Source organism: Columba livia, chromosome 29, assembly GCF_036013475.1.
Source record: "Columba livia isolate bColLiv1 breed racing homer chromosome 29, bColLiv1.pat.W.v2, whole genome shotgun sequence".
NCBI classification, from domain to species: domain Eukaryota; kingdom Metazoa; phylum Chordata; class Aves; order Columbiformes; family Columbidae; genus Columba; species Columba livia.
In genome coordinates, this window is record NC_088630.1 from 318,111 (window position 1) to 345,804 (window position 27,694).

The 27,694-nt window shown below is 56.2% G+C and overlaps 2 protein-coding genes and 2 long non-coding RNA genes across 11 annotated transcripts; 2 read left to right on the forward strand and 2 right to left on the reverse strand.

The window, feature by feature from the left end:
* On the reverse strand, positions 1–19,256 carry LOC110355948 (uncharacterized). Of its 6 annotated transcripts, none has more exons than XR_010468456.1 (6): positions 19,242–19,256; positions 17,125–17,255; positions 10,833–10,932; positions 10,351–10,566; positions 3,185–9,379; positions 1–2,794 (listed from the first exon to the last, which is right to left on the reverse strand). It is a non-coding gene; the product is annotated as an uncharacterized LOC110355948 (long non-coding RNA). The 6 variants fall into 6 exon arrangements; XR_010468455.1 differs by having other exon boundaries at positions 5,609–9,379; positions 17,098–17,255; XR_010468451.1 differs by having other exon boundaries at positions 17,098–17,255.
* Positions 3,268–9,316, forward strand: LOC102092144 (keratin, type II cytoskeletal 4-like). Of its 2 annotated transcripts, XM_065043452.1 has the most exons (10): positions 3,268–3,720; positions 4,605–4,819; positions 5,090–5,150; positions 5,733–5,828; positions 6,402–6,566; positions 6,640–6,765; positions 7,017–7,237; positions 7,538–7,566; positions 8,057–8,359; positions 8,536–9,316. In XM_065043452.1, exons 1-10 carry the CDS (start codon positions 3,268–3,270, stop codon positions 8,586–8,588), a joined length of 1,722 nt encoding a protein of 573 aa, XP_064899524.1. In that variant the 3' UTR covers positions 8,589–9,316. The 2 variants fall into 2 exon arrangements, with proteins under 2 accessions (XP_064899524.1, XP_021137912.2); XM_021282237.2 differs by having other exon boundaries at positions 8,057–9,316.
* On the forward strand, positions 17,591–24,702 carry LOC102092323 (keratin, type II cytoskeletal 4). The gene is made up of 9 exons (XM_065043445.1): positions 17,591–18,251; positions 19,343–19,557; positions 20,559–20,619; positions 20,834–20,929; positions 21,593–21,757; positions 22,171–22,296; positions 22,855–23,075; positions 23,462–23,490; positions 23,607–24,702. Exons 1-9 carry the CDS (start codon positions 17,676–17,678, stop codon positions 23,993–23,995), a joined length of 1,878 nt encoding a protein of 625 aa, XP_064899517.1. The 5' UTR covers positions 17,591–17,675; the 3' UTR covers positions 23,996–24,702.
* Positions 24,699–27,570, reverse strand: LOC135576668 (uncharacterized). Of its 2 annotated transcripts, none has more exons than XR_010468458.1 (3): positions 26,706–27,570; positions 25,606–25,720; positions 24,699–25,001 (listed from the first exon to the last, which is right to left on the reverse strand). It is a non-coding gene; the product is annotated as an uncharacterized LOC135576668 (long non-coding RNA). The 2 variants fall into 2 exon arrangements; XR_010468457.1 differs by lacking the exon at positions 26,706–27,570 and adding an exon at positions 25,853–26,690.
* Positions 27,571–27,694: the final 124 nt, after the last annotated feature.

The window sequence follows — 27,694 nt, forward strand, 5'->3', positions numbered from 1 at the left end:
TAAACAGCCACGATCTTTAATGGAAAAACCACGAGAAAGGTTTGACAAGAAAAGAACAATTGAGGAGCCATAAATATCCATTCAGAGGGGTTCACGTATCTCGTAAAGGTTACGGAGTTCCCACTGAAAATAGACAAACCCATCAGTTTTTAGGCAGGAAAAGGGTAAATCGGGGCAATGATCCAGAGCTGGTGCCGCTTCCTCACACTGCAGGGGCTGATACGTTAGTTCAGCGAGAGCTTCCCTTTGAATGTTGACTTTGCAGGGGCGGCTCCTCGGCGTGGCTCGGAAAACCAGCTCTGCCCAAACCCCACCCCTGCCTGGGGCTTCACGGAGACGTGGCTGCCACCTCATCGCCGCTGCCACATCTTTATCTGTCCCTTTCTGCTCTTTTTGCTTCACCGTCCCACCAGGATTCCCACCTTCATTCCCGCCACGGGAGGAAGGCACCGGCACGAGAAGGACGAACGCGACCCTCGGCTTTGCCGCAAAGCCGGGTTTAGCAGGAGATAGGATGTGCGCCTGGCGAGGGGCCGCGCGTGATGCTGAGCGCTCTCATTAGGACTTCAAAGGCGCTGCAGAAATTTGGCGCCCAAAGGGCGGGACCCATTCCAGCCCAGGTTCGGAGTGGCCGGGGCGCCCGGCCGGGTGTCTGTCTGTCTGTCTAGACGGGCTGTGCCGTCCGGCAGGAGCGAGAAGGTCCCTCCGGAGCCGGATTCCGCCCGTGTGGGCGCGGTGAGTCACCGTCTGGAGATGCCGATCTCCCGCCCAGCCCGCTCCAGAGCTGGAATTAGGATCCTCGGCGGTTTGGTGGCTGGAGCTGGGAGGAAGGTGCACCCGGGCCCGGTGTTTGACCAGGAACATCCTTTGAAAATCCCGTCACACAGAGCAGAGGAGAAAAACACCAGATTGAGTTCCTTGGACAACTTTGGCTGTAGATACAGGAAACAAGGCTGCACTAATCAAAGTCTTTAACATCTCAGAGACAAGAGTCTATACCGTCCATGAAACTCTGTGTGTAAAAATACATGTTACAGCCTGGTTTTCCAGCTACTAATGGTCCCAGCGCAGGTGGGTTCCTGCCGTAGCCCCATCCGAGTGCAACGAGTTTCCTACGGCTGCGGGTAATTACAGAGAGGGAACCTCCTCGGGACTATCGCACGAAACGCGCTTGGAAAGAGCTGCTTCGGATTCACCTCCAGCGGCAACAAACAAATGAGGGAACTTCACATGTTTATAATGGATGCTATTTTCAGCAGCACATTGAGGAGAACGCTGACAAAGGAGCGATCGCAGCTCCATCCAGCCCCTCATCAGAATATTTTCCTCTTTGCTTCCTCAGTCCTTCCCCTTTTTCTTTTCCTTGACTCAAACAGACGGGATATTTCAGCGTGCTCCCCCATTTCCCACATCCACGCTCACAGCAAACCGCAGGTTCCCGACACCGTGGGTACCAACAGGCACAACACGCGTTGTTCCTCGGAACTCACGAGCTTTGGCTTGAAGCCTCTAATATTTGCTTTACCTGATACTGGCAACAGCTCCGGCACCCGGTGTAAACTGCCAGCCTCAAATACTACAAACAAGGTGTAATCTGAGAGTCACGCTGTAAATACGGTGAATTATCCCATCTGTACAGGGCAAAAGTACCAGTTTACACAACTAATTCATACCAGCAGCCCCTCAAACTCACGCACGCTGCAATTACGCCTTCAATTAATAGCCTGGCGAAGCTCGGTGCCGGAGTCACGTCCTATGGTGTTGGTGTGCGCGTCTTTTTAAGCACTTGGTATTAGAAGGTTTAACGTTTTAAGGAGGTTTAGTGCTGGTTTTATGGTTTGCATTGACCCTAACTCCTGTACGATGTTTTTGGAGGGGGTTAATGAGGATGAGGGATGACAGTGTCTCCGTGTACCACAGCTCTATGTATAATAAACCACGCAGGCTTCTCCAAGCATCACTCCCCTTTGCTCAGGAAGGGCTCAGGACATCGAGCTGTTTGCACCCCAGCGTCTCCTTTTTCCTCCCAAACACAAAGAGCCACAAGAGCCCCATTGTTCCCTTTCCCAGTGCCCGCTGGAGAAGGCCTGGAGATGGGTGGCAGGTCCTCACCTCGGGCTGGCGATGGGCTTCATCTGGCCAACGTGAGTCCAAACCATCTGGTGTCCAGTCTCATCCGCTCATTAAGGCTTCCCCTGCTGGTGGAGGAGGACGAGCGCGGGCGCCCGGTGAATCACCCGTTCCCTCCGGCGGCACCAGGGGCTGTTTCTCTTGGAGATGCAGCCCCACGAGTGTCAAGGACGTGCCTGGCAAAGTCACCCCGTTCGGCTGCTGCTGTCTGAATGAGGCGGATCTCACCGGCCCCAACGTGCTACTGTTCCTTGTTCCCTCCAGAGCTACCGGGATGGATCCAAGAGTCTCTAACATCAGCTGGGTAGAAACTCCGAGGGGCACAGATTTGATGGTGTCAACTGGACTTCGGGTGAAGAATCTGCAGCATTACTCCAGTGAAATGTCACTGACGGCAAAGAGCAAAAATGGAGTGAGAAAACGTAGCTGTGCGGCGGTTCTGGGGTGCAACCGGCTGTTTGGGGTGGTCGGAGGTCAGCGTGAGATGCTGCACGGGAGTGTTTGTGGGGGCATTTTGAGTCCTTGCAGATGAATCCAGACCCATAACTCAGTGAATGTGCTGATGTTTCAGGTACATAAGGATCCATCCATCACAACACGACTTCCACGGTGCTTTCCGTAGTCGCCTTTTTTCTTTTGGTTATTTTCCGCACCCAAACCAAGCCTGGTGAGAGAAAAAAGGAGATTGTGAAACGAGCCCCACAAAGTGCAAGTCTGCAAAACATGCCATCACACACAGGGCCCATGAGACACAAAACCCCAAACGACACGCTGCAAACAGATCACAAAGGCTTTCTTCAAAAATGTTTGCTAAACTATAATTAGTGTAAGTTAGGGGAACACTTCAAACCGTAATATATTCTAAGCCAACTTGCAAACAGAGCACTTTTAGATTCCTTTTTATTTCCTCAGTAGTTAGTGTTTGCCGGGCTGTTTTGCATTCTGAGGAGCATTTACTGCTGCCAGGCAAACCAAACCCTTAAGCGCTTTAAATTAATGTCCTGATGCTATCAAGGCCAGCTTCCCAAATGTATATAAGGGGCAGCGGCATCACCGTGTCACTTCAGCGGCACCTCCACTCCTGCTCCTGCCGAAGAGCTTCCCCAAACTTCCCGATTCGCCTCCAGAGGAGCCAGGATGAGCAGACAGGCGCCCACGGTGCGGTCCGTCCTGGGACGAAGAGGCTTCAGCTCGGCTTCGGAGATCTGCGGGCGCAGCTTCGCCGCCTCCGCCTGCCCGCCCGCGCGCTGCGGCGCCTACAGCAGCCGGAGCGTCTGCAACCTGGGGGCAAGCAGGAGGATCTCCTACGTGAACGGGGTCTGCGGGACGGGGTGCTTCGGAGAGTTCGGCTTCGGGGGCGCGGGCTACGGCAACGTGGGAGGAAGGGTCGGCCTCTGCGGCCCCCGCGGATTTAGCATCGTGAGGGGTTACCCCGACCGCAAGGCCGACGGCATCCAGGGCATCTGCATCGACGAGCGGCTGCTGAAGCCGCTGTGCGTCGGGGTCGACCCGCTGGAACACGAAATCCGCTGTCAGGAGAAGGAACAGATCAAGACCCTCAACACCCAGTTCGCCTGTTTTATCGACAAGGTGAGTGCGAACCTTTGAGAGATCGAATGCGAGCGAGCTCCCCCACACCCGTCCCCGCTCGTGCCGGGATCACCCAGCGCGCTCCGCGCAAAGGTCCGGACCCCACACAGCCACGCTGGTGGGATCCACCGTGCTGGCTGAGGGCTCGTTTCAGCCAGTCCCAGTATTACACAGAACCATAGAACAGACCCACAGGACCATTGCGTCCCTGTCCCTGCGCAGAGACCCCCCGAATTCCCACCCCTCGCGGGTGTTTGCACCGTGGCCACAGCAGCTGTGGCCCTTCCTGCGGGCGCCTCCTCTCTGGGTTTCTCGTGCAGGCTCTGGTGGGCTCATCTTCCTGCCCTTAGACCCTTTTCCCCACTTTGTCTTTAAATACCACGGCTGTTCCAAACCCACTCCTGAAGCAGAGGAGCTTCGTCCCAATGACCGCACCCCAGCGTTAGAGATCCGAGGCTGAGCTGCCACCTTTGTAGGAAAAAGACAAACAGGTCCCACCACTGGGACTTGATCTCCTCCTAAAGCATCAGAGGCACCTTCCAGCGGAGCTTTATTTCTATTAACTGGCAGATTTAGGCATGTGACTTTTAAATCTCTAAATAATTTAGATATGTGAATTTTAAAGTTCTAAATTATTTAGATACGTGAATTTTAAAGTTCTAAATTATTTAGACATGTGACATTTACATGCCTAAATAATTTAGACATGTAACTTTTAGATTTCCAAAGAAGGGTGGACAATTTTATGATGATTGTGGTATAGCACCACTCACTTCCCAAAGATCCCATTAGTACACCTGCAGTTTCACAACGACGGTCAAACCAGGAGCGGACATACCGCGCTCCCCTGTTTATTGGAAGGGTTGCTGTTTTCTGGCCCGCAGGTCCGGTTCCTGGAGCAGCAGAACAAAGTGCTGGAGACCAAATGGGGCCTCCTGCAGCAATACGTCCTGCCCAAGAAAGGGAAAAACCTGGAGCTGTACTTCGAGAACTACATCTGCGACCTGCGGAAGCGCCTGGACTGCCTGCTCTGCGAGAAGCAGAAGCTGGGCAGCGAGGAGTGCGCCACCAGCCAGCTGGTGGAGGAGTTCAAGTGCAAGTGAGGACCTTCGGCGCTTCGCCTCCCCCGGGCTCGTCCCGGCCCGCGCTCCCAGGCGTGCGGCCCCTTCGGGGACGTCGCGTCCTCCCGTCTCGCTCGCAAGCTCGTTGCATTGTTAATGTTGTTGTTCACGAGTGGCTTCAGCTCCGGGGATGGTCCGACGGCTGCGGTCTGGCAGCCCCGAGCGAGCCAGGGCTGTCATCTCCCTGGTGCTCGGCGCCCGCGGGGCTGATGGCACCGCCCGGCTCAGCCCTTTGCCTTTCCCAACAGGTATGAGGAGGAAATCAACAGGCGGACGACGGTGGAGAACGAGTTTGTGGCACTCAAAAAGGTGAGAGGCTCGAATACACCAACCACTACACTTAGGGCAGGTTTGTCTGGGGTAGAGCTTGGCTGAAATAGTGGATTATCAGCAAATGCCTGTAAAGAGGGCCAGAAAAACAGGCAAGTGCAAGTAGAAAGTAAAAAGAATGTAACCCCAAAGCTTGTGTTGCTACAGCAAAACTTGCATGTTGAATTGCATTGGGAGGGTGTATTTGTGGGAGGGGGACAGTGCGCGGGGTCCCACTGCAATACCTGCCATCTCAGATGCTGATTTATTCACATCCTTCACATTTAGGCATCAGAAAAGCAGAAATCATTTGAACAATATTAAAAAATATAATTGGAATGCTCATTAGTCAGTTTTGAGTTTGGAGCTATGTCCCAAGTAAGAAATAAACTAATCCCAGTAATTCGCAGTGGGACGTTCCACTCTCCTCCAGGAGCCACCGGGGCACCTTGACTCACCGTCTCACACCTCCCTGCTCCTGCACTCCATTGAGACGCGTTCCCATGCTCCTGGCGCTGCCCCCGTCTCCTCCGCGGTTCCGCGCTCTGGGCGCCGGGGCTGGACGTGTCTCCTCTCTTGCAGGACGCTGACTGCATCTTCCTGAACAAGGAGGAGCTGGAGGTGAAGGTGGATCTGCTGAGGAGGCAGCTGGAGCTGCTGAAATGCGTCTTTGAGGAGGTGGGTTCCTCTGCCTGGCCCAGGGCTCGGCGGCGCCGTCTCACCCCTCAGGTGCTCCCGATTCCTTGAAATCCCCCTGGGACATCTCCCCCCCCCAAGCCCTGAATAGTTGAAAGCATGGAACTACAAGGCTGATAGAAAATTAACATGATTAGGCTGGAAATAGGGTGTTTCCCCCTTCGTTAATGCAGCTGCAGGGATGAATTGGCTGTGTCCTAACTCTACCCCGAGAACAGAGATGCGTCCGTCTCGTTCCTCCGGATTGCAGTTGTCTGATTAGAGCTCCAGAAACTCCCAGCTTAATCCTGTCATTAGCATCAGCAAAGCAGCTGAAGATGACAGGATAGCAGGGGCTCATCACTCAGGTTCCCTGCCCTTGATGTGGACAGAATTGCTGCAGGTCAGCATGTCGGTCAGCAGCCGACGTGTGGCAACTCATCCGACAGGGAGCATTTTCTGCTGAGCCGACTGAGGGACATTTCTCGACTTGTGCGGCTCTGTGTCCCAGCCCTTCCTCCACTGAAAAGCCTTGAGACTTGCTAACGCCTGACTAAGCCATTCCCCAACCCGCAGGAACGCGCTCAGGTGGATCGGCAGCTGTGCGACACCTCAGTCATCGTCAAAATGGACAACAACCGCGACCTGGACATGGAGAGCATCATCAAGAACGTCGAGTGCTGGTACCAAGAAATAGCTCAGAAGAGCAAAGAAGAAGTTGACGCTTTCTACCAAACCAGGGTGGGTGAGGAGGACCTGGGTGCCCGCCCGGCAGCTTACCGGATCAAAACAATGACTCTTTCCTTGGTTTCAGTTTCAGGAGCTTCAGGACAAGAGAGGCAAATACTGCGACGATCTGCAAAGCAACAAGTGCGAGATTTCAGAGCTCACCCGGATGATACAGAAGCTGCAGTGTGAGCTGGAGAACGCGAAGAAGCAGGTAGGAGAGGTGACGATCCAGGGAGGGCAGCGTCTGGGAGGACAACTCGGGTATGGGGGAAGATGAGATTGGCCGTCAGTGTCCCTACACCTGCTCTGGGCTGTACAGTTGAAAAGTGGATAGAGAGAAGGGACGGCTGTGGTTGTTTTCTCTGTCTGCAATTGGAATAGCGGATTAATCTGGAACCAGGATGTCCAGGAATTAGGAAGCGAAGCCTTGAAGACATGTGCACTTTCATTCTCCGCTGACAGGTCTCCTGCCTGCAAACCTCCATCTGTGACGTGGAGCAGCGCGGGGACTGTGCCCTGAAAGACGCTCGGGAGAAGCACGTGGAGCTGCAGAACGCCCTCCAGAAGGCCAAGGACGAGCTGGCCTGCATGCTGCGGGACTACCAGGAGCTGCTCAACGTCAAGCTGGCCCTGGACATCGAGATCGCCACGTACAAGACGCTCCTGGAGGGTGAAGAGAGCAGGTGGGTGACACAGACCTTGGCCCTTGTCTCCCGAACATTAGCTGATTCCAGCTCCCAAGTGAGTTGTGCAGCTCCAGGATCCTGCGGGCTGTCAGAAACGGGCTGGAGAGATGGCCGGAGGCCACACGGGCCACCCTGGTGCCAGCAAAACCGTTCCTGTCCCAGGGACACACAGACGTGTTACGACAGGGGATTAAGCGGGGTGGATGTGTGGCTGGAGTGATGAGTAATGTCGGGTTTCCAGATGTGTGTGCAGCTGGTTAATAGGATAACGTGTGTTTCTCTTCTCTCCTCTAACAGGATATGTGTGGGGAACCCGGTGAGCGTGTGTAAGTAACCTGAAGATTTTCAGACGTGAGGGGTTGTCATTTTAGGAAATCCACTCTGGTTTACAGAGCAGCACCTTCTGCCTGCCCCTGCTGCCCTTTGCCATTTCAGCCCAGGTCGATGCTGAAAGTTCAGACCCAGAAATCTCAAACACCTCTGAGTTTCAAAAACAAATCAGGTTTTAGATGGAGGGGGGGAGGTGGAATTCGTGACCCTTTTATGCTCCTGGAGGCAATAGTGAGCTGTCCTGGCAGGCTCAGCAGGCACCGAACCTGGGAAGAACGTCCCCAGAGCATCATCGTGGGAGCCGGGAGGGCCTGGGAGGGGATGTGTTGGGACACGGAGGAGCTGGAAGGAGCGGGGGCTCCGATACGTTGGACAAACCCAGAGGAAATCAGGCTGGGTCGGTTCTGTCGCTCATGAAACAACTTGCCTGGTGAGAGTCCTCCAGCTTTCCTCCCTAACTAACGAACCCTGTGGGCTGTCTTGCAGCTGTGGTCAGCAGCGGCTACAACATCCCCGACGACTGCGGGCTGCTGGCTGCCAACGCAGCCGCGTGCGGCTACGGCTCCCTGGGGAGACGGTCGGGAAGACACGGCTCCCAGAACGGAGGATTCAGCTCCCGGAGCGCGGGGATCCACCCCAAAAGAGTCATTAGCTCGGTGGCCAAGCAGTGCGTCCCAGAGGTCTATTGCCAAGCCGGAGGGGTCAGCTGCAAAACTGGGGGATTCAGCTCCCAGAGCGGGGGGTTCCCGGCCCGCACCGTCGTCAGCACGGGCAACGGGGGCTTGAATGGTAGGATGGGGGCTTGCCAGGCCGGTGGGGTGGTCAGCTTCGGAAACCAGGGCTGCGTGGTCAGGCAGCTGGGGGGCTCTCCCGTCGTGGTTGCCAACAGCCCCGAGGCGCTGGGGTGCAACGGCGGCGTGGTGGGGAACTACGGCGTTGTCAGAGACCCGTGTGTTGTTCCCTAGGGCCATCAGCTGGGGAGGTGGCACAGCCAGCAGCGTCGGAGGACAACGCTTAGACGTGCGCTTCCTACGGCCGACATGATGCAGGATAGTTTCTCTGCCCACTAGTAGCAACGTTGGTCACCAAGCCCACTCCCACATTTGTTAGCATCAGATATGTACCCCAAAAAGTTCTGTTTCAGAGTCCCCACCCTAAGGACACATCCAGCAAGCTTCTCCAGCAGGTGCTCAGCTCAGTGTTCTAGAACTCTCCTGTCCAGACTATCTCAGTGTTTAGGGTTTGCTTGTCGCACCGCGCTCTCCGGCCTTTCCCATACCCAGCAGATTCATGAACAGCGTCCTTCCTCGCGAGACACCTCTTTCTCTTCCCAGAGCATTTCAGAACAGAGCGCAACGGTGTCACTGCAAAGAGCACACTACGCTCCCTGCTGCTTTGTTTTTCTTTCTTTCTGTTTTTGTCAAAGAAAAACCCTGAGCTGCAAATTTGAGCTGAAACGTTAAACACGGCGATTTCAACCTGCAGAGCACCTGCTAGTTACGCTGCAGCCATTTGCTTACAGATGAATATGTAGCATTTTCATTTGCTTTGCATGTTAGGGGTGGCTTGTTCAAAGCGCGCTGATTGTTAGAAGAGCTTGGCTCCCCCATTCCCCCCAAAACACCAAGGGAAGTCACTGGTGCACAAATCTTCCAGTGACATCTTGTACTCACGTGAACGGAGCTTCACTCACTGCTCAAATGTCCCAGCTTCTCACTGCGCCTTCAATAAACTGCATTGAACGTACGGGGTTTGCCTTTGAATTTTTCCACGGACCACATGATTTTATTTCCCTCCTTATATCACAACCTGTAAGATATTTTATAGCCCAATTAACAACTGATGTCAAGGATTGCCAGAAACGCCCCGAATAGCTCTGAGTGCTGCAGGATGTTGTCTACAACAAGTCTGCCAGCCCGGAGAACCTCGGAACAACCTGTTTGTCTGATCCGTCTGCAACCGAGCGCAGACAGACGCCAACATCGACCTTCCGGGCTCAACGGGCTCGTGCTCCGCCACAGTGACACACATTTCAGACACAAAAACCTCTGCCCGAGCGGCATCGGGGCTGGCAAATGTGACACGTACCCCGTACGGCTCAGAGGCAAAGGGACAAGTTACGAGATCCCTTGGGGTGGGATCAGCTTGGTCTCAATTTTGAAGCCTCCCACGCAGAGCCCAACGAGAGCTGGCTCAGAGGGGCTCATTTCATGGAATTCATTTCCATGGGGTGATTCATCCCAACAAACACGGGCTCCTAATTCAGCAGGAGATGCGTCAAGCTCTGGGCTCTACCTGCACCCAGGGGATGTCTCCGGCTCTGCCGCAGCCCGGGGCAGTGACGGCAGTGCCGATGGAGACAGCGCTGGAGACGCCAGCATCCGCTCAGACAAATCCGCCCGGCCCGTCACCCGCCGGCTTCACAGACATTATCACCACAGCCCATTTCCTCCTGTCTCCAGCACACGAAGAAACGCAGGTCACACGGCACCACGCATCCCCGCTCTCACGGGGCACAATTCTAATCGCGACCTCAAAAAAACAGTGAATATTAAAGACTGATGCAAGGAAGAGGACAAGCATCATGAGATGCTGTTTCTATGCTAAGAGTAGATACTGTCTCATCTAACGCCGACCATCTGTGTGTCGGACTCTGGGCAGGTGGGGTGGAAAGGTGAGGAAACCCAGGTCAGCAGTTTATCTGATTTTAAGTGGGTGCAGCTGGCTGAGATGGAGCCCACCGAGGTGGGTGATTCTGTGCACGAGCTTCGCGCACTCACCACTTGCAAATGCAGTTTGGAAAGCAGGCGAGCCCGAGGCCTGGAGGCCCTGCTGCGACACCGGGTGACTGTTGAACGTCCCTGGTCCCCTCCTGTCTGACACGTCGCTCTGGGCAGGAACCACCACGTCCGGGTCTCCTTGTGGCGACATGGAGGCCCCTCCGCAATCCGCACCAGAGCGATGGCTTAATCTCAGAGGCTTTTCAGTGGGTTTTGCTGAAAAAGACGGTTCCTGAGCAAGGGGAGGGGAAGAGGCCGCGGCGCTGGGACCCACGTTAGTCCTCACCAGCTGCTGCTTGACCCAACCAGTCGGTCTTGCCCTCATTCCCACCCCTCGCAGCACAGAGAGACAGGAACTGGTTTGCATGACATTCCCAGCCCCGGGGGTGAAAGCGCAGCAAGCCCCGGGTTTTCCAGACCTTTCCCCTCCTGACCATTGAATTCAGGACACCAAGATGTCCCAGAGGAGAGGAAACACTCACCTCGCTGCAGGGACGAACCGCAGGCAGGAATCTGAAACCCTCGCTAGCGTTAGCAGGGGCGACTTCTCCCGTCGCAGCCGAGGAGGCAGCAGGCGGCCGCCTAATTGCAGTGGGAGAATAATGATCTTTTAGTGGGATGAATAACAGAGAGAAGAAAGGAAGATGATACGACTTCTCTCAAAACAAGGGCAGCTCCTTTCCTCCTCATGTCGGAGCCAACACCCAAATGTTCCTAGCTGTAATTTTACAAACCAAAGAGGAAAATGAGGGCTGCATTATTGTTATTATTTTCTCTACAGCCGGATGGGCTGGCTCCTCAGAGTTTGTCACAGCAGCAAAAGGAAAAGGTCCATCTCAAATGGTTTTCAAACCATTCATTAATGCTCGTAATACCAGCTCGGGAACTTTTCCTGATCAGTGACTACTGGTTTTACTGTTTTACACTAAGGCGAGAATGTGGGAAGAGAAGGAAGAGCTGGGGCAGAGAGAACAGAGAGAAAGTCACCTCTGAGGGAGTCACCCCAAGAGCCACCCCAAGAGTCACCCCCAAGAGTCACCCCAAGAGCCGCCCCAAGAGTCACCCCCAAGAGTCACCCCAAGAGCCACCCCAAGAGTCACCCCAAGAGCCACCCCAAGAGTCACCCCCAAGAGTCACCCCAAGAGCCACCCCAAGAGTCACCCCAAGAGCCACCCCAAGAGTCACCCCCAAGAGTCACCCCAAGAGCCGCCCCAAGAGTCACCCCCAAGAGTAACCCCAAGAGTAACCCCAAGAGTCACCCCAAGAGCCGCCCCCAGAGCCGCCCCCGCAGCGCGTCCCTGCAGCACGAGGCAGAAAGGACGGTGCGACCACAGCAATCAACTGGAAGAAAACACCTCGCAGGAAATATTTGACCTGGTAATTAACCCAGGTGGATTACATTAAATAAGAAAATGTTCTCCGAGACAGGATTGTCATTTAAGCTTTTTCACCTGCTCATTGTTCCGTGTCTGTGTGACAGTTACCACCATGTTTTTCATGTCCAAAGCAGATGCCAATCACCACCAGCCGAACAACCCCACGCAGCCTCGAAAGGCGTTTGTCTCCTCTCACTGTGCCCGAGATACAGGATGTTCTGCTGCCCCTGGATGGGCTCTTCCCTTCCTGCTCTGCCCTTTTCCAAGGCGCTGGACCCCCACGGCACAGCGCTGGGCAGTCTCAGATGCACCTGGTTCCCTTCATCATCTGCTCTTGGAGCAACTTGAAAGAAGCCGCTGCACGGGCAGTGACGCTCTGGGGACACTGAGCCCTGGGCGCTCGTCAGCCCTTCGTTGAAATGAGGACACCGAGGCCGCGGCTGCCGTGCTCGGTGATTCAAGGGAAAGCAAAGGCAGCGGTGTGTCCCTCGCCAGGCGGCCCATCCGCAGGATCCGCCGCGCTGGCAGCGGGTGACGTTTGCAGAAACGCCTGGGAGGGAGAACCACGGAACGCTTGTTCCGCTGGGCCGGGGAGGAGCTGGTGGGCCGGGCGCAGTCACCGGGGTGTCCCCAACGCCAAGCTGCCCCCTGGTCACTGCGATTGCCACACGCACGGCGTTGCTGGCTGCAGAACAGGAGAGGCGGGTGCTCAGCTCTCCCAGTGTCACCCGCGAGCACAGCACCCCGTGGGGTGTTTGAGGAGAAAAGGAACCACATAATAACCAGAACAAAGAGAATAACGAGGCCACACACTGACGCGCGGATGTTGCTTCAAGAAACGACACCGGCTTCCCCAAAGGAACCAGCGCGGGCGACCCCGGTGAGCGCAGGAGGAGGAGGACGGGCAGCTGTTAAATTTGCAGTTTCTAAGATTTCAGTGCATTTCTCCTGAAAGCAGCAGATTTGCCTAATAATGTCCAATATTTCCTCTTATCCTCCCCGGCGCACGGGGGTCCCGCTGGCACAGCTACGCAATGTGGTTCATGGGCAGGTTGTCTCTTTTCCGTGCTGGTCCTGCCTTCCCTTCCCGGTTACCGAGCGCCGGTTTCCGCAGGTTCCCCAGCCCCAGCTGATCCCGAACAGCCTGGGCGCAGCTCCGGCCACGGGAGAAGCAGTTTTCTTTGGCAGGTTCAGGCCAAGAAGCGAAGGAAGCAGAAACACCACGAAATCAAAGCGTGAATTTTGGCCTCGGAAGCGTCGTGGCGCGGCAGGAGGGATTCCCGGACCAGAGGAGAAATCACGACCGTTGCTCGCTCGCCTTTATCTCCCCACACATGCGGCTCGCCAGCAGTTCGCAGGGTTAATCTCTGGAAATGGAGGTCACAGCCCCGCGGGCCGGCTGGGCTGGGGAAGCGAGGGCTGCGGTGGCCAGTGTCTCCAGGGCAGGTGGCACCGGGGCTCCGGGGAACATGGAGCAGGTCTTTGAGTATTAGGGCTGTGAGAACAGAAGTCGGTTACAAATTCCTCCAGGACAAACACTGCTCTTTATCTCGAGTCAGCCCTAATACGGAGCTTACACACCAAGCCGCCACCTCGGGAGTGACACAGCGCGAGGGCTTTTTGCGTGTTGGTGGCAAAATGAATCACAAAAGTGACTCTAACCATTCATTAGGGTAATAGATACATCCTCCAGGAGCTCTGCCTTCCGTAACCTCCTTAATCCGAGTGGCCACCTGGAAAGCGTAATGAATAGCTGCTCAGCAGCACAGCATTGTTGTTTCTCCTGGGTCGTACTTGTCCTTTGATTTTGCTGAGGCCGGTAGCAACGCGCAGAAACCACCTCGGCTCCTGGACCACGGCCCTGCCCAGTGTGACTCCTCGTCCACAGGTTTCCTTGCACCGGTGACTTCAGAAAACAACGTTTTGCTTGGTAATAGCGAGCTCTCCCGCTGACTGTTCATGGAGCCCGTGCCTCCAGCTTCGGCTCCATGACTTGTTTGCAGAAAGCCGAACTCACGTGAGAGGAGTCCCACGCCACAGGCGGTTTTGTTCCATCATGTTACCTCACCTGCCGAGTCACCTTCACGAGGCAGCAACGGGGTTTGCTGTCCACCAACTGTCCCTCCCTGTCCCCTCTGCAGTGACGCTTTTCAATCACCACGGCGCATGGAGACGGAATCGCTGGTAAACGCTCCGTGTTCTCAGCTCCGCCGCCAATAAACCTCAAGCTGCCTGTGCACTGTCTCTAGTTCGCTTATTTTCTTAAGAAACCTGCTTGTAAGTTTGCAAAATTAACTCTATTACCTCAACCACATGCGCCCGACAGCTGCTTTCTGTGGCCGGTGTTACACACAGCCGTGTGCACACACAGAGGAGGATCCGCAGACCGATCGATGGGAACCGGTTGACATTCTGTGCTGAACTCCCTCCCAGGCTGTGCCGGAGGCGGCTCGGAGCCCCCGCTCGGCTCCGCGTGCGAACAACGCGCTGCTTCAACAAAGAAACTGTCCCGTGAGCCAGCGCTGCAGAATCCAGCGCGGTTCCCGCGGCCGATTTGGCAAGGATCGCCCACCCGCAGCAGAAAACCCCGCTTTGCGGTGCAAACGCCACGCGGCCGCGCTGGCCGTGCAGAGGCCGTTCCCAGCGCTCCGTCCTGGCTCCGCTTTCACCCGCTGGACCCATTCCAGCCCATGACTCAGAGCCCTAATGGCCCATTGGGCCCCAGTGTCAGCACAAGGCTGGGCAGATGATGCAAAAGCGCCTTACAAATTCCTATGCAAAAGAGAGGAAGGTTGCAAAGGACACCCGTGGCGGTGGGTACGACACCTATTTGGCTTTTGCAAAATAGGACGGTAAATAGAACTATGAAGGAGAGTTTCTTGGCTGAGGTCACCTGGTAACACCATAAGAACAGAGGTTTTCAGGGTCCAAGCAGGCTGTGGCTGCCAAACATCCCCAAAACAGCATCTTGTCACTTGTCACCCACGGTTTGTTACTGTCCCGCAGGAGGGTAAAGGCTTTGGCAAGGTCCCATCTGGGAGCAAACGCAGATGCTGCGACCACTGATGGTCCCAAACAGCCTGGGAGGAACCTTGGGAATGATCCTGTCCATCTTTTTGCCCCAAAGCAGCACAAAAACTCTTTAACGGCCAGGGACAGGCTGAGGGTGAACAGGCTGTGGGGAGGAAAAGGTGCCCTGTGGGGATGGAAGGCGCCCAGACCACCATCTCTACCCCGCTCCACGCAAACCCGCCGCCTGCTTTGATGTGGGAGCAGAATCAGGTTGTACTTGAGAGCGGGAACACGAACTCTGGACCCACAAAACCAGCGGGAGACGTCCCAGGGCCTCACTAGAGCCCGTCTGAATGGTGACTGCGCGGTCCCTTTCGCGAGGAGCCACAGCACGGCCGGCCCGCGGGGAGGGAGCGCGGCCGAGCGCGGCTTCTCCAAGGGGGTCTCACAGAGCAGTTTTGTCTCTGGGAGAAGCAGGTTCGGGTGGCTGCGTTGTTACAGGAATTGTAACAGGAGGGCGGAAAAGCCCCCGGGCTCTCCCTATCTGCATGGACGGCTTAACAGGTCCCAATTGAGCGAGGTGCTCAGGCAGAATTAATTGATGCTAATGCAGCTGGGTACATGTAAATCTCAAAGTCTCACGGAAGCCACCGCAGTCCCAGGCACACGCAAGGCCCAGGACCGCGGGGCTTTTGCTGGTAAATCCGGGTGCGAGGGGCTGCTTTAAAGCTTCGCGTAATCCTGTCAGCCGGAAAACAGTGGGTTTGTCTTCTTCTTGTAAATAGGAAGGTTAATCCTTTCCTACAGCTCTCGGAGCACTGTGTGACCCGCAGTCAACCAGGGTAAAGCACAGACACGAAAAGGTCTCTACGGAGAAGGTGTTTCCACCTGACCTGAGCCGGTGCTGTGCGTGCGGCTGGTATTATCAAATACTATAGAAGCCATCACAATCCTTGTCTCTAGGAGCCCAAATCGCATCGCAGCGCTCGCTGCCTCCTTTGAAGTCGCCGTAACCGGCGCTCGGGGCTCCCACCACGTGAACGCGAACCGGCTCCGCGAAAGCTCAGCTGACGGAAACCACAAGCGCGGCCCCAAACCGGCTCCCTCTGACGTCCCGGGCTGGGCGGCTGAAGGAGCCGCTTCCCCAGGAGGCTGAGGCACAGGTTTGGTGCTTCCCACCGGTGGGAAAGAGCCCGTCAGCAGCCCCGGTGCTGCGGCCCCGCGCCACCGCAGCGCGGAGCAGGATTTGTGCCAGGAGCCGGCCGGTTTCTCAGCTTGCCCGTCGTTATCTCCATCTAGAACAGCTCAAAAAGTCGCGTTGTGTGGACCTGCCTAAAGGTCGAGTGGTGCCGTAGCCCACCCGTGAGTGTCCCTGGCTTGGCCTCAGCCCACGCACCAGCTCTCCCCGTCCCCTCCAGCGCTCGCACCAGCGCGCCAGCACAAAGTCCGCTTCCCAACACTTCCCCTTTTCCCTCCCACGCGCGAGGCATCGGCGCTGGGATCCCGGGGGATGCGGCCCCGAGCTTGGCCACTCCGACACCTGCCTCAGTCATTCATCGCACACCGATGCCGCTACAACAGAATGACCGCGCCATTGCACTTGTACAGAGTGTTTATGGTTCATCCCGCCCCGTTACGAGACCTAGTTAAGAAGAATAAAGGAAGATCTTTACCTGGAGAGATTCCACAAATATTCTAAACAATCCTAATTCATTTGCATGATTTTTAATCCAAGACAAGCTCTTTCGGGTTTGCAGCAGCAGCGACTGGGAATCCTCCCAGAACCTGCTCAGTTTGCCCCAGCAAAGATGCAAAGAATTCTGAGCGCAAGCTGTGCAATCGCCTGCGATTCTGTGATCAGATCCCTTGTTAAGGCAAAAAAGGGACTTTATTTGTTTCCAAGCAAATTCAAAAATCTTTTTAAGAATTTTAATTAAGACGGTAGGCACCTTCTCATTAACAGATATTACGAGAATAATTTCAAATAGGTGTGTCACAGGAATAGAGGCAAAGGCGCGCTCCAGCTGGCATTTCTCAACCTGTTTGTGACATTTTGCTGCATCTCCAGCTATCGCCTGTGTGAACCCGCCGGTCACATCACACCCAGACACCAAACACCATTATCGCCGTCCCCAGATGCCGAATTCGGCAAATAAACCATCGGCAGCAAAGCTGTCCCTGAAATGCCTTGACTTTGATTCTTGGGATTCTAGGGGCGCACAAAGCCTGAGCCCCGACCCACGCGTGTGAACCCCGATCAGCCAAAGCAGCCCCCGCGGCACCAGCTCACACCCCACGGTACGGAAACCAGCGACCCGTCCTGGCAAACGCGGCTGCAACCGAATCGCCACCGTCATACCCCAGAGAGGAAGGAACAAGTGCTCACGAGGACGCTCCCGACACCGTCAGCGCCGCGTCTCGGCGGATCCGCCTCCCGACGGCCACCGGTCATTGCTCAAGCGCCGGCCCCGAGCCCCTGGAAGAGGCGGCATCGCCACGACATTTTCGCGGGAGGTCCTGAAACATAATTAAACGCTGTGGTGAAACCGAACCGTAAACAAGCCATGAATAAAAACCCCTTGAATTATTTTGCTAAACTATAATTACACAATAAGGAAGCAGATTAATTAAGTAAAATATAAGTCCTGAAACTGAAGCTTGCAAGCAAAGCAGTTTATTTTAATTTCCACATTATTTCGTATGAGATACAAGTGTTTGCTGTGGGTTTAGAATGTTGGAAGCCATTCCTTGCTGCCAGGCAGGCCAAACCCAGGGATAAATTAAATTTTTGCATCTCAGGCACCTCCTGAAATGTATATAAGGAGCAGGGCTGTGCCCAGAGCAGCCACAGGAGCTCTCCTCCTCTCGTCTCCTCTCCTCTCCTCTCCCTCCCCGCTCCGCTCGCTCCTCCGCTTCGCCGCCGCCGCGCCACCCGCCATGAGTCGACAGTGCTACACGTCCAGCTCCCTGCTCGGCCGCCGCGGCTTCTCCTCGGCGTCCGCCGTGTGCGGGCTGGGCAGGGCCGGCAGCAGCTCGGCCTCGGTGTGCCAGCCCGTGGGCCGGCGCTGCGGCATTGGCGGCTTCAGCAGCCGCAGCGTCTGCGACCTGGGCCGGGGCCAGCGGATTTCCTTCGGCGGGAGCTGCCGCAGCGGGGTCAGCGTCTACGGCGGAGCCGGCGTGGGACGTTGCGGCGTCACTTATGGCGGTGGCCGCTTTGGCGTGGGCACGGTCGTGGGCTTTGGTAACTGCGGAAGCTACGGGGGCCTGGGCAGCTACAGAGGTCTCGGGGACGGCGTGGCCATCGGAGGCTACGGCGGCGGCATCGGCGGTGGCATCGGCAGCGGCATCAGCGTTGGCGGAGGGCGGTCGGAAGGGATTCGGGGGGTCAGCATCCACCCTGAGCTCCTGAAGCCCCTGTGCGTGGGGGTGGACCCCGAGGAGTGCCAAGTGCGGACCCACGAGAAGGAGCAGATCAAGAACCTCAACAACCAGTTCGCCTGCTTCATCGACAAGGTGAGACCCGCGGCCGTGCGCAGGCGTCCGGGGCGGCCCCAGCGCTGCGTTGTCTCTAGGACAGCGCCGGCGCTGCTCCCGCCGGCTCCTCCGTCTCGGGGTGGGCTCTGGGGGCTCTGGAGACTTTGGATCCGTGCCGGTGTCTGAGCTTTTGGTGCTCGCCAGTCTGCTCAAGAGCTAAACAGGGAGCGGCTGCGGGGATGCAGAGAAGGGACGGACACACGGATGTGTAAAAAGGCAAAGTAGGAACTTGTATAAAACGTATAACGTGACATTGCCATCAGCCCTCTCTGAACTCCAAAGGACTCCAGCATGTTTGAAACAGCTCGTGTGCTTCACCAAAGAGATGTAAAAGTGTATTTGTCTAGTCAAAATGAGACAAAGAGTTTTAACCTCTTTGTCCCTCTGTGCTGTCAATGAAACGACCCAGTGATCTCCTGAACAGACGTTATTTATCCCTGTTATCTTAGCTGAGCCTGAGGGTCGTCATTGCTCTTTAGAGATGGATTAGTCTAGGAAATGGTTTTCAAAGGGCAGAGGAACCTTTGCTCTGTCTGATCTTGATTCTCTTTGTGAGCTGTTGTGCAGCTGGAAAAACCAAACCCAGGTCAGAGCAGCCACTCTGCTTCCTCCTGTTTGGAAAATGACTTATTCATGATCCATAAAGGTTCTCAAGTACTGGAGAGCTCTTTAATCTAGAAGTGAAAGGCATGATAAATACCCGTGGTTAGACTTTAGATCAGATACATTCAAATGAGATCCTGGATGGAGCTTTTGGTGCCTCAAAAGCCTCATTATTGTAATTAGCTGAGTGAAGCAGGCAGCGGATCCTGCACCAGCGAGCTGGTGGGACGAGGTGGCGTTGGGCTGAGCTGCGCTTGGGCCAAACAGCCGAGGGGCCTCGGCACGGAGCAAACGCACAGCGATGCGGTTCGGTCCTGGGTAGGACCGGGCTCAGCGCAGAGAAGCTGCCGAGAAAGCAGCACTTACCCATGTGCGCATTCTGATCTTGTTCTTCCTTCCAGCGGAGGAGCCGAGGTGCCCGGGACAAGGGGGGTGCTGAGTGACTCTGGCGTCTCTTGCCTCCCCAGGTGCGGCTGCTGGAGCAGCAGAACAAGGTGCTGACCACCAAGTGGGAGCTGCTGCAGCAGTACGTGCTGCCGGCCTCCCGGCGGAACCTGGAGCCCGTGTTCGAGAACTTCATCTGCAACCTGCGCAAGCAGCTGGAGTGTGTGCTGGGCGAGCGCGAGAGGCTGGAGAACGAGGAGCGCTGCCTCCGCGACCTGGTGCAGGAGTTCAAGTGCAAGTAAGTGGCACGCGGGGAGAAGCTGCAGACTGGTTTCCAGTCCTGGGGTCCCGGTGCTGCGGCTCAGACGCCGGGGAGGGGCTGGGAGGGCTCTCCAGCCTCCATGTTTCCGTAGGAACAGGGACAAGGAACCACGTTTCCTCTCCTGAGCGCTCCCCACACCACCCTGGTTTGCCACATCGCACCTCCCATCTTTGGCTGCCCCGAACCCCGTCCCTGCTGCCGCCCACTCCCACAAAACCCGCAGCCTATTTGTCTCCAGCCCACGCTTTACCCACATCGCCTCCCTTGGGGCTCATTCTCTTCCCAGAGGGAAGGTGGGAATGGTTTTCCTTAATCTAAGCTGCAGATATTCCTTAACAGATCCCCGTGTGCTCAGCTGAGCCATGCACGAGGGTACTGGGTTGGCGGAATAGGGCCCAGGATAACAGAGCCATGCTTTCTGCAGAGCTCCTGCAGTGGAGCAGCTCAGATGTTGTTTCACCACCCAGGTCAGACTCACAGAACCGTATTGTGAAAGTTCTTCCAGGTCCCAATTAGCTCGGTCATTACACGCTGACTTTCCTGCCCATTGCACCCGCGAGTTTCAGAGGTTGCTCAAGCTCCTGACCACCCCCGGGGCACTTTGGCCAGTTTCCCCATAAACACTGAGCAGAGTCCTGGATGCTGCAGAAAAACACCAGGCGAGGCAGTGGGGCTGGGAAAAGCAAACGCGTCCTCCAGCCGGGCACAGGGCTCGGCCTTTCTGGTGGTTTGGCCCGATTCACCGCCGTCTCACTCCAGACACCGATACCGGTGTGGACGGGTTGAAACTGCTGAACAAGCCCAGCGGGGAGGAATGAGAGAGCAAAATAATGCGAGAGCAGAATGAGAGCAAAAATGAAAAAGGAGGTACAAGAAGAGGGAGAGGTGTTACTCACGCTGCTCGCGTCGTGCGCCGGCCGCTCGGGCGCTGGGACGGACCCGCGGGGCTCAGCATCCCACCCAATCCTTCCTCTCAGGTACGAAGATGAGATCAACAAGCGCACGGCTGCGGAGAATGAGTTCGTGGTGCTCAAGAAGGTGAGTCCCGCGAGTGAAACCGCGAAAACGGGGCGTCCTGGCACCGTCACCCTGCCCGAGTGCTCGGCGGGGAGCCCACAACAGGGGCCACCCAAGGAATGGGGAGAACATAACAACACCCACGCAGAGGCCTCTCCCAAACTAACAGGGAACACGGGCTGTACCGCAGTCCCTGTTCTCTGCCCCTTCTCACGGGACCGCGCTGTGTCCGCAGGACGTGGACTGTCTGTACCTGACCAAGGAGGAGCTGGAGGTTCGCGTGGGGCTCCTGCGGCAGCAGCTCGAGTTCCTCAAGTGCATCTACGCTGAGGTAGGAGCTGCTCAAACTGCGCCCCAAAAATGTGCCTCTCTTTGTATTTCTTAGACAGCAACACCACTGCACACACGTTAGGAAGGCGAAGGGTGCTATTTCGCTGCCTGGCTGCAGAGAGAACGAGGAGCGTTCTCTTCTTCTGCAGGAAAACCCTCAAACTCTGATCCAAACCTTCCCTGGGAGCCACTGAAACATCTCACTCTTCAAAACCTCAATATTTTTAACGCTCCACTCCTTAAGCTACACCGGTCAAAATATTTCGGTGAAAGTAGCACTTCTGTCTAAAACACAGCAAGTTTTTACCAAAACGCCCAAGCGACTCCCGGCATTTGCACCTTGTCCAGCCCAGCACCTCCCAGGCCAGAGGCGCCGGGGCCCAGAGCTGCGGGATTCCCAGCCCAGAAACTGCTGACGCGGCCAGAAACGCCGAGTTCCAGGCAGCCAGCTGCTCCTCCAGCATTCCCCCCGCTTAGGGGAACACGCGGCAGCCCCGCGTTGTGCGCCCCATGGGTCCCGTGCCTGTTCGTGCTGGAAACCGGTCACCCCCGGGGAACCCCCGGGGTGCTGGGGGAGAACCCGCCCCGACCCCCCGCCTTCTCGAGGGGCCCAACCAGCCTCACGGCGGGGGGGACGGGGCCTGACACGTGTCGGCTCTTGCAGGAGAGAGCGCAGCTGGATTGCCAGCTGTGCGACACCTCGGTCATCGTGCAAATGGACAACAGCCGCGACCTGGACATGGAGGGCATCATCAAGAGCGTCGAGTGCTGCTACGAGGAGATCGCCCAGAAGAGCAAGGCTGAAGTGGAGGCTTTCTACCAAACCAGGGTGAGTACTGGCAGTGCCCGCACAGGCACCAATGAGACCTCCTGGCCAACAGAACCCCAAGGACCGTTTCTGTCCTCCGTGATGCAACTTACAACCCACGCCGCAGTGCGCAGGCGCTGTAGGTTGCTAGAGAAAGTCATGCCAAAAAAACCCAAACAACCCAAAAAACACATCAAACTGTGTCTAAGTATTTTCAGTAAAACCAAACTCATGGCGCTGGTTCAGAGAGGTCTCCTCTGCGCGCACCAGAACACCGTCCCCTTCCCAAAGGGCAGGTGCTCGGGACCAACCCGGGTCTGGCGCCTTGTCTGGGCTGAGGTGACCTCTGGGTGTGTCCCGGGAGCCCCGGTGTCACCGTGGCCCCTGGAAGGGACGATTCGGGCGCGTTAACGCCATTGTCTCCCCCGCGCCAGCTGGAGGAGCTCCACAGCAGCCGGGGCAAGTTCTGCGACGACCTGAGGAACAACCAGAGCGAGATAGCCGAGCTGAACAGGATGATCCAGAAGCTGCAGTGCGAGTCGGACAATGTGAAGAAGCAGGTAGGACGAAGGGCTGGGTACGGCATGGAACCTCTTGGGCCTCATCCTCACCACTTACAACTGCAACGAACCCCCACCCCAGCTTCATCATAGAATAATGGAATCATTTTGGGTAGAAAAGACCTTTAAGAGCATTGAGTCCACCTGTTAATGTCACACTGTCAAGTCACCTCTAATCCTCGTCCCCAAGAACCTCATCTACATGGAATCACAGAATAGTTCGGGTTGGAAGGGACCTTTGAAGGTCATCTAGTCCAACCTGTGCTGTGAGCAGGGACTCCCGTGTCTGTGTTCGCAGCTTCTCAGCTGCTGTGATACCCACAGATTTCTCTCATAGCGAGCAGAGGCCAGTTGCTCTCTAGACCAAACAGCATTTGCTTCCCACCGGGGTGCAGCCACCGGGTCCCTCCCCTCATCCCAACTGGGCTGGGCCATCCCGAGTGCAGCCCAAGCCCGGCTCGCAGGCCATTCCCAGCTCAGGAACAGCGGGTCTATGAGCAACCCCAGGGAGCCGTCCCCGTGTGCCGCTGGCCACCCTCTCGCCCGTCCCGCCCGCAGATCGCGGCTCTGCAGACGGCCATCTGCGACGCGGAGCAGCGCGGCGACTGCGCCCTCAAGGACGCCCGGCAGAAGCTGATCGACCTGCAGACCGCGCTGCAGCAGGCCAAGGACAAGATGGCCTGTCTGCTGCGCGACTACCAGGAGCTGCTCAACGTCAAGCTGGCCCTGGACATCGAGATCGCCACGTACCGCACGCTGCTGGAAGGAGAGGAGAGCAGGTGGGAGCAGGCGCTGCACCTCGCGCCCACCGCGGGGAAAACCTGCGAGCAGAGAGACATTGCGGGTGAACGCAGGTCCCGGGGTGCAGGGGGGAGCAGCACCCCTTGTTTCCCTCCCTGCGGGTGCAGAAGGGAGTATCACCCCTTTTTTCTCCCCATGGGTGCACAGGGTGGGATATTAAGACATCGATGGGATATTAAGACACTGATGGGATATTAAGACACTGATGGGATACAAAGCCAATCTGGCCCAGCACCAGCCACCTGGGTGCACAGAGCAGCTGAGGGACCCGCAGGGCTCCCAGTGTCTGGCAGCACCTCTATTTGCGTGTGTATTTGGGGAAAACTTCCCTAAATCCATCTTTCTGACTTGCTTTTCTTGACAGGATATGTACTGGCAACCCCGTGAGCGTAGGTAAGCTAACAAAGCATTCCCTTAATTTCCTTACAACTCTTTTAAGCTTTTAAGTTTCCTTATAAGCTGGGTTTTAGTTGTTTTGGGAATAACTGAGCCTGTTCTTCCTCCCGCAGCCGTGGTGAGCGGCGGCGGCACCGTCGGCGAGTGCCGATCCCTGTCCGGACTGGGTGGCAAATGCACCATCAAGACCGGGGCGGCCGGCGCGGGTTTGGGGGTGGTCTCCTCCTTCGGCGGCACCGGCTTTAGCACCCGCAGCGTGGATTGCCTCCCCAGGGTGGGCGCCGGCTTCGGGGCGAGGAGCGCGGTGAGCTGCGTGGGCCGGGAGGTGATTTCGGGCGCCGAGGGGGTGCAGTGCGCGCCGGGGGTGGCCACGCTGGGCAACGTGGTGTGTGCCGGCGTGGAGCAGTGCAGCCCGGGGACCGTCATCATCCCCGGCGCCGGGGTGTGCGGCACGGGCAGCAGGTTCGGCACAGCCGTGCGCGTGGTCAGAACAACCCGGTAGAGCCGGGGGGCGGCGACGCGTCCCCTTTGAAAACAATCAGCATTTCTGCAATAAGAAAAACCAGTATTCCCCTTCCTTCTGAGAGCTCTAGGGATCACACAACCATGCGCCGCCCGTGCCCACGCGATTCGGCTGCTCGCTCTGCCGAAAACTCTTTGCATGACCAAAACCCACCTTCTCCCGCACGTCCCTTTTGGGGGGACCCACCCCGCGCTCTGAGCAGGCGAGATTCCCATCTCGGACAGTCCGGACCTGCCTCCACCCCCCTCGCTGCCACCCCGCTCCGCTCCGCCTGGCCCCGGCCAGCCGGGGTTCGCCCTCCCTAGCGCAGCTATTGCTAAAGGATGAATGTTTGGTCATCCCGACTTCAGAAAGAGAAACCACACTTTAATTGTCTGGGACGGAGCTGCAGCTATTATTTAACTTCTTTAATGACACCAGAAAATCCAATTTTTCCTGTTTACGAGAGGGTTGGTAATGCTCATGTAAATTGGCCCAAGTTGCTACACAAGGTTTGGTAGAGCAGATTTTAATTACACACCGACGAGCACCTTATATTTCTGTAGTTAAATGCATGCGTTGTTTTTCCTGTGTGTGTACCAGATAGACGGATTTAACGCTTCTAATGTGTAAGTGAACAGAGTCGATTACGCTTCGCTTACTCCAGACTTGCAGCTGTGCCTTCAATAAACTACATGCATAATTCAGGCTTTGCTTCGCGGGTTTTATTTCCCTTGCTGGCGTTACAAAGTGCGGATATTTTCCGCATGCGTGGGGTGGGCAGCTCGCAAGAAGTGGAGCTTTAAACAAAGCTTTTGGAGCCTTTGTCTGCTCCCCTTCCTGAGCACCTTTGCACACACACACACATACACTGATTGCAGCGGAGAGGAGCGCGGTCACAGGGGGCCTGGACGCGGTGTAGGTGGGGATGGTGAACCACTCGTGGGACGTGCCCCTCGCTCGGCATCTCCGCAGGCAGAACAACAGCAAAAGAGCAGCCAGGGCCCTTGTTTGAGGAAATCAGAGAGAATGAGGGTAGGTGGTGACAACAAACAGAGAACAGAACCCCACGCTCACCCCGACACCCTCCAGACTCATTGCAAAAGAGCAGGAGAAAAACGCGCTGTCCTAACACGTGGCGGCGGGGCCTTTCGTCCTCAAATGCCCAACGCTCCCTGAAACCCAGGAACTTACAGAAGAGCAGAGGCTGGGCCTGCACGTCCCCCCCGCGCAGCCCCCGCGCTGGGGAAACCTCTCCCTCGTCTGAGGAGACCCAAATCTGGTGAAATCAGGTTGAACCCTCCTTCTTCTCCGCGAGCGTCCCCAGTTACCAAGGGACAATGACCCACCGCGAGGTCTTATCATGTGGCTGGGAAGGGCCTGTCATGGTGACACCGTCACAGCTGGATGTGCAGCTGGGTTCACAGCTGGATGCACAGCTGGATGCCAGGAACACCAGCTGGTTTCGGCCAAAAGCTGCTGAGACAACTCTGCTCTGAAATGGCTCCATCCTCACCCTGCCTGGAAGCAGCACGAGCTCATTTATCCCACGAAACGTCCTCTGAGGACCAGGCGCTGTAATTTATTATTATTAATTACTAATACTTCACCTTCGCGGGCTGCCCTGCTGACTCACGGCTTGTCCGCCCCAAGCTCTGGGTGGCTGGGGGACGTGTCCATCTGTCAGCCGGGCTCTGTCTGTCCACGCTGGCGTGACGTGCTTTTCTGGTGGAAAACAAGGTGTGTTATTGGATGCGATCAGCAGGGAGCAGATCACTAATAACTTTTAATAGCCGACATGCCTTAGCAACGCTGTCTGGGCTGGCGGTGAAGGCCGCGAAGGCAAAACCCACCCACCTCAAGAGGATGTTTTTCGAATGGGTTATCTTCATCTTTTCTGTCTCAATGTGCACGACCGCGACTCCAGCTCGTTTGTATGCAAATAAGGAGCAGAAACACCCAAACGAGAAGCTCCCAGAGCCCCAACAGCTCATAATTTATGGTGATCAGCTCCCTGCAAAGCAAAACCTGCCCCAAGCCCCGGGGACCAGAGCCGCCCGGCAGCTCCGGGAGAAACCTTTGATCGCCCTGCCCTTCTCAGCCCGACTGTTGCAAAACCCGCGTTTGCTGCTCTTTGCTTCAGGATTTTCATGCAGACCGGCCTATTTTGGGGAGAATCAAAGGCCAGCAGCGTGTTTTTTGGGGCAGTCTGGGGGCCAAGTCCTGCTCGGTGTCACTGCAGACGTGCCCTTTGGTGGAGGGACAGAATCAGTAGAGCTGATCCAAACCGACAGATGCAAAATCCACACGTGTCTCCGGGTGCGGAGCCCACGGACCTCAGCTCCTCCAACGACAAACAGCCCGGTAACGACAATGGTTCCCGGCCTCGGCGCCGCTCGCGCCGTGTGCGCCGCGGGCTGAGGAACCAGCGTGCGCAGCCGCAAAGGCCGATTCCCTCTTTCTTTCGGCAGCCCCACCTTTAATCCCATTATATGTTCAGCTCTAATGATCGGAACCCGTTTGTCAGCTTCAGGACAATCCGCCTTTGCTGGGGTCAAGAAAGCATGAAGACAACCTCATTTTCCCATCGCGCCCGCGCTTTGAATTCTATGCAAATAATTGTGGCAAGAGACGTTCATGAATTTCAAGTGACATCCGGGCGGATTCAGACCAACATTCGCCAAAGAGAAGCCAGACGACCTGTACCAACCCAGAATTCCGCACCGCACGGCGAATCCTCTTGAGTGGCCCAGTTCTCGGGGTCTGAGCTTGCCTGGCAGCAGTTTTTGCACGGATAATCAGATATTTGGTCTTTAGTAGAACAGAAAGCATGGGTTTCATTTTCTTGCAGAGGTGCCGGTGGGACTCTGGCTCCCACTCCGTGGTTCTGCAGCACCGAGGCACACGCGTGTGCTCTGACGGGCGTGCAGGGCCCTGTCCTGTCCTGCACACACGTTAGAGCTCTGGTCCCGCACACGGCGCAGCAGCGGCACGGGCGCAGCAGCGCCAAAAACGCTCCCACACCAGCAATGAAAGGCGCCAAACATCCCAGTTCCACAAAGCCAAAAACATCACCACACCCCATCCAATCTGCTCTTTCTTCTTTTCCCCAAGAGCTCCAGGAAGTAAAGTAAGGAGAATTTGTGGGAGGACTTTTCATGCTGGTTGAATCTTTGCCTTTTGAACAGAAAGGTTCAAAGGTCTTTGAGAGAAACGGCAGCTGTACAGAGCTGGAAACTCAGGATTATTACATCCTAATGGTAACGTGCCAATAACACCATTCCCAGAGCCGGGCAAAGGCATTTTCAGAAAGTCTGCCTCTCTCATTGAAACGCTTTTTGGATTAAGATGAAATTGTGCCGATTGCATCATTAATTGGCTGCAGCCCCGTGAAATGTTTTGTTCAGATTAAGCCACTTTGTTTGCACTCAGGTGGACGGAGGACTCTCCCCTGAGCTCTGCACTGAGCCGCACAGTTCTCTTTTTCCCAACTTTTAAAATGTAGTTTCTTCTGCTTCACAGCAAGGTAATAAAATACCACACCTCTGTGGGCACACGGAGGCTTTGCACTAAGCTGAGCCGAAAATCGGGGAGTTAGGTAACTGTTCTGGCTGAGCAGATCAGCCCGGCCCGGGGGCGCGTTTGGGCGCGATCGGCATTTAACGAGCCTCGAGCAGACAGCCGGCCGCCCCGCACGTC

Bases quoted from the DNA above. Each gene is read 5' to 3' on its own strand.
- LOC102092323 (XM_065043445.1), top strand. From the start codon at position 17,676: ATGAGTCGACAGTGCTACACGTCCAGCTCCCTGCTCGGCCGCCGCGGC. The intron at 18,252-19,342 runs GTGAGACCCGCG...TTGCCTCCCCAG, and splicing joins TCGCCTGCTTCATCGACAAG to GTGCGGCTGCTGGAGCAGCA. The intron at 19,558-20,558 runs GTAAGTGGCACG...CCTTCCTCTCAG, and splicing joins GTGCAGGAGTTCAAGTGCAA to GTACGAAGATGAGATCAACA.
- LOC102092144 (XM_021282237.2), top strand. From the start codon at position 3,268: ATGAGCAGACAGGCGCCCACGGTGCGGTCCGTCCTGGGACGAAGAGGC. The intron at 5,151-5,732 runs GTGAGAGGCTCG...CCTCTCTTGCAG, and splicing joins AGTTTGTGGCACTCAAAAAG to GACGCTGACTGCATCTTCCT. The intron at 7,567-8,056 runs GTAAGTAACCTG...GCTGTCTTGCAG, and splicing joins GGGGAACCCGGTGAGCGTGT to CTGTGGTCAGCAGCGGCTAC.